Source organism: Varanus komodoensis, unplaced genomic scaffold (assembly GCF_004798865.1).
Source record: "Varanus komodoensis strain SLA01 unplaced genomic scaffold, ASM479886v1 scaffold1007, whole genome shotgun sequence".
Lineage (NCBI taxonomy): Eukaryota > Metazoa > Chordata > Lepidosauria > Squamata > Varanidae > Varanus > Varanus komodoensis.
In genome coordinates, this window is record NW_025335274.1 from 1 (window position 1) to 9,245 (window position 9,245).

The following is a 9,245-nucleotide window of genomic DNA, read 5'->3' on the forward strand; positions in this document are numbered from 1 at the left end:
TGTTTTCCATCTTTGGAAAGGGAAAATGAGACTTAAGGTGTCACAATGCAGGAGGCGCAGGCATTCCTGTAGCCTGAGATTCCGAAGCAGCAGCGGCTCTAGTACTCGGCATGGAATGGGTAGTCCTTGTGATTGACAGCACTGCAAGCACAGGGCAAGAGCAACACATCAGAGCTGGCGTACTTGAAAGGTAAAAACGTCACGGCAATTCCCAGTTCGGGGGTAACAAACCCAGGGGGGCCCAAATGGCCCAGTCTGAGCCTCCAAGATTCCCTGAACAGCTTTGCCCCCCCCCCCCCCCCCCGCTCCTGTGGTAAGAACCTGGCTGCCAGGCGAACCCCTTCCCCATTGCTGCAAGTCTCTTCCTGCTCCCAGATTTTTATCCTCCCTGCGATTCTGCGAGGCAGGCTGAGCCTGGAAGAGGTGGACAAGCCCAAGGCCGCTCGGCGAATTACAAGGCTGGGTGGGGATTTGAACCCAGCTTTTCCTGCTCCTAATCTGGAACTCCAGCCCAGCCCTCCCCTGGCTGCACCCTCCAGCTGCCCAGCAACTGCAAAAGCAGAAATGAAACCTTTTCGTTGGGTCGCCCCGATGCAGACGGCAGCAACACGGCACACCAGCCGGTGACTGACGGCCTGCCAGGGGCCTTGGTAGACCAACCTCTTAGTGCCTCCCATGACATCTCAGAGGCTGCCCAGTCCCAGCCGGATGCAGGGGCTGCTGGAGGGCTTCCGTTCACCTGGCTGGATCTCAAGTCAGGCAGGCCTGCCCCACCAAAACCCGATTTGGTGGCAATTGGGGGCAGTTCATGCAGCACCCCCAGTGGGGAAAGCTTGAGTCTCACAAAGGCCTGTAGGCCAGCGCTTCTGAAGGCAAATTTGCCTGTCCTGGCCACGCACTAAGCCCAGCTGCTTCAGGAGGGTCACCTTCTTTCTTTCCCAACTTGTACAACCTCTGGTGCTCTCCAGATGTACTGAACCTCAGCTCCCATCAGCCCCAATCATTATGGCCAATGGTCAGGAATCCTGGGAACTTTAGTCCTGCACATCTGAAGGTTGGGAAAGGTGAGACTCTCTGCACGGGAAGCTTTATCTCATGCGCTGCTTCACATTTGCGGGAGGTGGCCCCTCGTAGGTGCACGGGTGGTGCTGACCTCATGCTCCCCACATGTCTAACCTACAAAGCCAGGCAGTGGGAGAATTGGCTATGTGTGTGTGTGTGTGGGGGGGGGGTTTCTGCATAGGAACAGAAAAGTTCTTACTCATGCATAGCACAATCTCTCCAGTTTTTGTTCAAGCCTAGGAGGGTTGCCATCTCCTCTTTAGTCAGTTCAAAGTCGAAGACCTGCAATTAGAAAAAGGGGCAAAAAAACGTGATCTAAGACTTGACCTTCAGTGGGGTGAAGAATGACATGCTAGGGTGGAAGGGGCTGAAAGGAAGCTAGTGGCAATATGGCTTGGGATCTGCCGTGGCCTGCCCTGGAAGACTGGAGGCTGCAGCTTATGCAAAAGTAAACAGTGATCAGATGGTCTGATCACACAACACCAATTGTGCCCTGCCTGCCCCGGCTGCCTATATGCTTCTGAGCCCAGATCAAGCTGCTGGTTTTAACTGATCAAGCCTGACATGGCTTGGGACCACAATAACTGGCAGGATGCCACTCCTGACCTCCTTCTTTCCGGTCACTACACTCAAGTTCTGGGCCTACCTCTGAAGGAGGCTCAGATGGTGGCGACAAGGAGCAAGGCCTTTTCACTGGTGGCCCCCTATTTATGGAATGAGCTCCCCACTGAGGCCTGCCTGGCACCAACTTTACAATCTTTTTGCAGCTGAGTAAAGACTGTCTTTTACTGCAGGTCATTGAGTCTACCAGAGCATGCAAGTTCTTAAGCAGATCCTCAAGTTATTATAAGATTTTATCTGTTTTACATTTGGTTTTAAATGTATTGTAAACGTTTAATACTTTGACCACCTAATGAGAAGGAAGGACTCCTGGAGAAGAGCCTAATGCTGGGAACAACAGATGGCAAAAGAAGGGGACGGCAGAGGATGAGGTGGCTGGATGGAGTCACTGAAGCAGTCGCTGTGAGCTTAAGTGGACTCCAGGGGATGGTGGAGGACAGGAAGGCCTGGAGGAATGTTGTCCATGGGGTCGCAATGGGTTGGACACGACTTCGTGACTAACAACAGCAACAACAGACTTTTAGTGTTTTGATTTGGTGAATTTTATATTGCATTTTAATGTGCTGTTGTGAACAGATCAAAGAGTTTTGGCTGTTGGGTGGCATAATTCAAGAATTGGGGATGGTTAGGACCAAAGGACAGAAATCTGAATGAAAGCTGCATATTTATATATGCAGATGTAGAAAGAATTATCACAAGAATTTAAGTTTCACAAAGAGCAAAATCCAGTGGAATAATTTCTCAGCCAAAGAAACATTAAATTCTTCAGTTAAATTGAACCTGTCCTGGATCATCCCAAGCCAATGGAAAACTGGAATTCCCCCACAATTTTATTTTTTTATTTAGGAAGTGGGAATAGTGGTTAAAACGTTGTGAAAAGCCCTGAAAATTACCTTCACAACATGTTTAAGACAAAGACCCTTCTATGGGCAACAATGAACACTCAGAGCTTTGTGAAATATAAGCCGGCCTCCAGGGCCAGGGACCCACAAAAAGTGTCTTTCCAGACTTGACACCTTCATTCATGTGTTGCAATGGTATTCTGTCCTTCCTTCAAGTAGTTTGCCATGACCCTGGGAAGTGGGTAAGCAGAGAGCGAATGGTTGCACTAAGGCCGCCAACAAGCTTCAAAGCGGAAGATGTTTCAAACCCAATGTCTCTGGTCTACTTTCAATAATCCACCCATTGCACCCCTGGTTCTCCCTGGGATTCACTCCACTTCAGATCTGGAAAGCAGCCGCTTCACATGCATGACAGAAGCCTTGAAAACCCTAACCTGAAACCAGATCCCTCACACATCAGCAACCCATGCCAAGGGGTCTGCTCTCTTTTGGCCCAAGGGCCAAATTCCCTTGCAATTTGGAGGCCACATCCCAGAAGCAAAAGGGACAAGGTTGAAATGCCCTAAATATCAGCACAGGGAAGCCCCAGTGATTCAGAAGCATCATTTTGACCATTGGGAATATGGGGAGCAGTATGAAAGCCAGGAAAGTCACCAGAGGGCCAGCAGCTGCGGGAAGGGGGTTGCAGCTGGAGGAAAATGGTGCCGGCATCTAGGGGATGCTGGGAGACAAGAGTTGGCCCAAGAGCTGAAGTGTTTCAGCCCTACTCTGGACCAACAGCCTTTGGCATTCTACCTCGCAGCTATTGCTCCTTTCAAACTGGTATTTGATCCCAGTAAGTGCCAAATCCATACAGCTGTATTGAAAAGTCCAGTTTACTGGGAGGGAGAAAGCAACTTTACCTTGAAATTCTCCTCCAGGTGGTGAGGCTTGTCTGATTTGGGAATGACAGCCACGTTCCTCTGGATATGAAACCTGAGCAGAACCTGCAGATACAAAGCAGAACTTTTCTGATCCAGCAGTACCCCGTGCAGATTTGGACCGAATTCCATAATACTTGCTATCAAACCAAATTTATCCCGTTCTGAAGCATTTAAGGAACACAGCTGTATGAAAATGATGCACCGAATTCTTTCTCTGTTTTCATGAATGCTGAAAAGCTATGTCAGAAAGAAAAAGTTGGCAAAGCTTATTCAGCCCTTTAGCACAAACAACAGATGGACAGGAATCAATGGCTGTGAAAAGAGGACTTGCGCTGCACACAACAAACGCAACAATTCTCACTTCTGGTTTATGCCACCTACACAGACATCAATAATTCTGTCTGTTCTGCCGATTTGCTCTGGGGGAAATTTGGTTTGGTCCACATGTTTAAGCAAGGGAGCCTAATTTGCATTTCCCACACCAATGTGTCTGCAACACATTTATCCTTCAGGCTGTGAAGTTTTCCAAATGTTTCCATTTATTTCTCAGCTCAAAAATGTGCACAACTATGCACATTGGATATGTATACAAATAGCTTGCTTGATTTTTAATTCCATTTCTATGCTGCCCATAACCTGAAGGTTCTCTGGTTCTATTTTACGGAGAAATATAAAAACACAGAAACACAGTGAGTCAGAAGGGGTCTCCCAGGCCATCTAGTCTGACCCCCAACTCTAGCCAGCTCTGCTCACGACATGCATGACTTAGATGCCAGCAATCATGCAACTCTTAAAAAATGCAGGAAAAAATTGCAGGAGTCAATGCAAGAATGGACCCGATTCTCATGCTGCTTAACCATTTTGGATGAGATCAATCTACACTCTATCCCAAAAATTATCATGAAAAAGCACTTTGGAAAGCTCAGGAAAAGGGTACCCTTTCCTACAGAGCCATCTGCATGGAAAAGGAAGAGCCACTGGCAGGTTCTCCTTCCCATTTTGACAAAGCAGAACTTTTCTGATCCTGCAGTACCTCTTACAGATTTGGACAGAATTCCATAATACTTGATTACAACCAGTCCAAATTTCTCTCTCTCCGAAGCGTTTAAATAATACAACTGTGCCAAAAGGATGCACTGAGTTTTTTCTCTGTTTCCATGAATGCTGAAAAGCTATGTCAGAAAGAAAAACAAAGGAGTTCTCTTTCCCACAGAGCCATCTCCATGGAAAAGGGAGAGCCACTGGCAGGTTCTCTTTCACATTTTGACACCTACCTGAGCTGTGCTTCTGTGATGCCTTGCAGCTATCTCTTTAATTTTGGGGTCCTCCAAAAGGACGGGATCCCCTGGCTTGAGACTGCAAAATGAAACCAACAGGAACATTAAGAGAACCGTCCTTGCAGGTTTTCTCTCAAGCAAGTCCGTGTGTCCTCGAAGGCAGAAGCAGCGGAAGGCCAGTGGCGAGAGGGATCGATTCCACAAAGGAAGCCACACCTTTGGGTCGACAGAGCGGAGCTGGGACTGGACATTTTGGTGGGCGCCCACTCACAGGGTCACCAGAAGCAGGAGGCCTGTAACAATAGCAGCAGCCCTCGGGGCAGGCAAGACCTTTCGCCAGAGAGCAGGCGATGCGCAAGTCCAAGCAAAACCAGGATAACTGCAACTACACCTTCCGAGGAAGTACCTGTTCTGGAAGACCTGACATACTTATTTTCTAGACTATTTTATGAGTTCACCTCCCACCTTATAGACCAGGGCAAGAAACCCCTTTAAGAACCCCTTTAATTGGACTGACTTCAATTTCTGAGAAGTTCTCAGAGCTGCTGAGAGAAACATTTTGAAGAACTGGTGTCAGGCATGCACAAATTGCAGGACAGAAAGGCATCATGGGACAATCCAGGCACAGCCATATCATTCCTCAGCAGAAGTCCAAATCAGTCTTACGAATGAGCGCCAAAAGGCCGGTACGCAGTCACCGAAATCCCTCTGGACTGGCAGTAGGGGATCAGCTTCTCCTGGGTGAGATATGGGTGGCACTCAATCTGCAAAGCCAAGTAAAACCGGGGTTATTTCTCCAGTAGGGCCAGCAAACTCCTTCCAAGAGTGGCCCTATTCTGGGGACAATCATATAGGATGAGCTTGCCTCCTACTTCATAGCCCAGAGGTGGAAAACCGCTTTTAAAGATTTGCACTGCATCTCGTATTATTAACGGGATTTCAATGGCAATTTGGGCTTTTGGAATGTGGAAAAAAGCGTGCAACAGACCGGGAATGTGCTGAATAATCAGCAGCTCTGGGGCAGGGTGATCTTGGAGAGAAAATTTTTTTGTTGTGAGCCGCCCCGAGGCTTTGTTGCGATGGGAGCGGCATAAAAATGTTTTAAATAAATAAATGAAATATTCCTCCGCTAAATGGAAATGGTAGAAATTGAAAAAAGAATAGCAAAAGCAGAAACAAACTCCCAGAGCAGTTCAGGGAAACGGGCGCAAGAGGTGGCAATGAGACAGGGCATCACCCCAGTGCTGGCTCCGTGTTTGGAGGCCCCAGGCAATCCTCAGTGAGCCCCATTTCTCAGGGCCCTTTCCACCAGCTGCTCCTGTTCCTTGTCCTCTGCCTTGCCATTGCTACCACTGGCTTGCTTGACCGGCAGGGAGCAGAGGGTGAGCAGTCTGTGAGACCGGCTATTCTTCCTTCTCGCCAGCACCAGTGCCTGGGCTACAGTGAGAGGCAGAAGTGGGCGGCAATGGAGCCAGGAGGTTCATGTAAGTGGGTCCCTATTGGGTGTGTGTCCCAGGCATGCCTACTGTTGACACTGGCCCAACAAAGCTCTTTTCTGGCCTGCTGGAACCTCTGTTTTGCTTTCTCTTCTGGGAGGCCACCAAGAAGCCAATAATCTCTTGGGAAGGGAGAAAAGGGAAGCCGCTGCTCAGAGAGGTCTGCATGCAAGGTGAGCTTGTGCATGCAGAGAAGCAGTTCCAGACAAGCACCGAACGGCACTGCAGGGGGAGGCTGCACTGTGGCCACGTGTCCACTGCCGTGCTGGCCATCTCACCTGGTGGTTCACGGGTTTGTGCTTCAGCCCAGGCTTGTTCAAAAGCCGCTCAATCTGAGCATGGTTGAAGTTGGAGATGCCGATGGCTTTCACCAGCCCGAGGTCCACCAGTTCCTCCATTGCCTAAGGGGAAGAGACCCGAGATTCAAAAAAGCCAGACAGACATCTTGAGCTTTTTTCCCTATACAAATCAGAATGCACCTTCCATAGCTTTTGGCTGTCTTGCAAAGTACTCAGGGAATCATGTGGCTAATGGGAACAGTATACAAATGATAAAGATTATACAGATGTCAGGAAGTCAGACTAAAAAGGAGCATCTCCAGAGATCTTGGTGAACCTCTACAAGTCAGTGACAGACAAAACATAGCAAAAATCTGTTTGTCGCGTATCCAGTTCTTCTGCACAGCCACAGGACAAAATAGGAAGCTGCATCCTAGAAACAAACTGAAGTCAAGCTGAACTTCCAGAGTAGGGCAAGTGCTCCAGTTGCATGTATGTTGACTGTTGATACTTTGGCTGTATCCCAGTACACCCTCGTGATTCTAGTAGCACTTGTATGTTGCTCTGTGGGTTGCTAGTTGCCATGGGCTTTCTCCAAACAAGGGCAGGATACCCATCAAAATCAAGAACCAACCTCCCAGGTGTCCAGAAAATCCGTGTTGCTTGGGACGACCATGCCCTTCTCATCACAAGGTTTGAATTCCTCTCCAGCCTGCCGGGGGAAAGACACCGGTTACATTCCTCCCTGTGGGTTGTGATTACAATGGTTAAACAAAACATGTAACGCAGGAAGGACAGCACGGTGCAGGTGAAGCCCAAGGACAAAATCTACTCCTCCGGTCCTCTGAGGCTCCCAAAAAGCAAGGTTCCAGGTTTTGCACAGGTGTTTCTTCTAAAGGGTTGAAACACCTTCCATGGCTTAGTTACCAGCAGAAAGGGCTATAAGTGAAAATATGCTGCTCTTTTGGCCTCTCTAACCTTTGGCTCTGCTGACCAAAGGCACACAGCCCGAGTGTCTCCGAAATGGGACTTCAGCCCTTGAACTAAAAGGGCTGTAACATCACAAGTACAGGGGTCAGAATACTGGACCATAGCATAAGTTCCCCATTCTGGGTCAGGTTGATTTTTAGGGCCAAAGGTCTTTGCAAAAAGTAATAATAAACATGAATGAACTCAATGAACTGTAAGCCATCCTGAGATCCACTGGGTACTGGATGGGGTAAAAATTACTCAAATAAAAATAAAAAATACAGTATGTAACACAGCACAGTCACAATGTATATATTTAGTAAACATATATAACACCCAGTAAATAAAGACAGAATCAAGAATACAAATACAAGCAAGGAAATAAACAGTCATCCTGAGATTAGGTGAGGGCCTCAAAGCCTTGGGGCACAGCAGGGCAAAGAGAAAGATCGGGTACTCCTAGCAGATCCGTATCTCAGAACAGGATGCATCAGTTTTTGAATGCAAGTTCATTAGAACAGCTCATAATAATGTAAAATGGGGCTCCAAAGGCAGGAAGCAAAATACAATATAGTGTGGAAGGCCTGCTGTTTCAGAGTTTGCACAGAGAAGTTTGCAAAGGGGGTCCAAAGGGGTCTGGCAGTTAGCAGCTGTAGATCCTGGTCAACGGCACAGCCAGGAAAGGCGCAGTTGTGACCTCATTTCCCCAGTCCAGCCCCCTTACGGCGCCTTGGACGACCATGTCCACGATCTAGAAGTACCTTGAATCCCATGGGAAAGTGTATCAGGTAGAGGTCCAAGTAGTCCAATTTTAGGTCGGCCAGAGAAGCCAGGAACGACTTCTTCACCAGGGGTTTCGCATGGCAAGTGCACCACAACTGCACAGGGGAAGAAGAAAGCCACACACAGTCAGCAAGGAGCCCTCGTGAACACTGGGAATGCACCTCGGGGGGCTTCAGAGCAGGGCGGGTGGAAAATGGTCCTTCTGACCCAGATGAGAGCAGTGTGCCACCCACGGATACATTCCAACTTGGGCCGCCTCCAAACCACCCAGTGGCCGGCGTCTGGCTCAAATGAATCTTGATTTGGCCCTTTGAGGCCTCTGAGCCCTGCAGAAGCAACCCTACCTTGCTGACAACAAAGAGATCTTCCCGTTTCACAGCTCCTTCCCTGATTTTCTCCTGGATGGCGTTCCCAATCTCATCCTCATTCCTGTAAAAGCGGGCACAGTCAAAGTGCCGGTATCCAAGGTCGATGGCACACTTCACTGCATCTTTTACCTTTCCTGGAGGAGCCTGGGATACAGATGTGGCATTTTCATTATCGAACCCCCAAAAAACTTTTCAGAATGCCCATTTCTTAAATGCTTAAACTAGTTCACCATCCTCTCTAGGTCCTGGCAAAATAAAAGCCTAAACCACGGAAGGTCCAACCATTCCCTCTATTTGTGATGTTCAGGCTGTAGGTACCATTGCAGCTTGTCCGTTGCCTTAGGTTCCTTACCAAAGGAAGAGAGATCAGGTATACACATAAAATGATAATTTCACCAGCTAAAAACTGGGATAGTATCTTGATGTGGAGGAAACGTTTACATTGGGAAGGGAGCTGAGGGCTGACCCCTGAGCAGCCCTGGCAGGGGGAGAAAAATGAGTTACCCCATAATGATTTCTGTCTTTTTCAGTAATCACGTTTACTAGTGGGACCTGTGATGAAATGTCCAGCATGGAGGGTTCCTGCCAGCCATGCCCGCTCACAAAACACTCCATTTCAGCCCCAC

At 48.4% G+C, this 9,245-nt stretch overlaps 1 protein-coding gene across 2 annotated transcripts in view; it reads right to left on the reverse strand.

Moving 5' to 3' along the window:
- Nucleotides 1–6: 6 nt before the first annotated feature.
- LOC123017743 (aldo-keto reductase family 1 member B7-like) overlaps nucleotides 7–9,245 on the reverse strand; it is an 11,831-nt gene continuing 2,592 nt past the window's right edge. The window contains exons 2-10 of one of the 2 annotated variants that reach the window (XM_044419258.1): nucleotides 8,596–8,763; nucleotides 8,230–8,346; nucleotides 7,134–7,211; nucleotides 6,500–6,622; nucleotides 5,392–5,489; nucleotides 4,723–4,804; nucleotides 3,428–3,511; nucleotides 1,262–1,344; nucleotides 7–141 (exon numbers count right to left, since the gene is read on the reverse strand). In XM_044419258.1, coding sequence (XP_044275193.1) covers nucleotides 99–141; nucleotides 1,262–1,344; nucleotides 3,428–3,511; nucleotides 4,723–4,804; nucleotides 5,392–5,489; nucleotides 6,500–6,622; nucleotides 7,134–7,211; nucleotides 8,230–8,346; nucleotides 8,596–8,763 — 876 coding nt within the window. In that variant the 3' untranslated portion in view covers nucleotides 7–98. The remainder of the gene's footprint in view (nucleotides 142–1,261; nucleotides 1,345–3,427; nucleotides 3,512–4,722; nucleotides 4,805–5,391; nucleotides 5,490–6,499; nucleotides 6,623–7,133; nucleotides 7,212–8,229; nucleotides 8,347–8,595; nucleotides 8,764–9,245) is intronic. The other variant, XM_044419259.1, reaches the window with a different exon arrangement.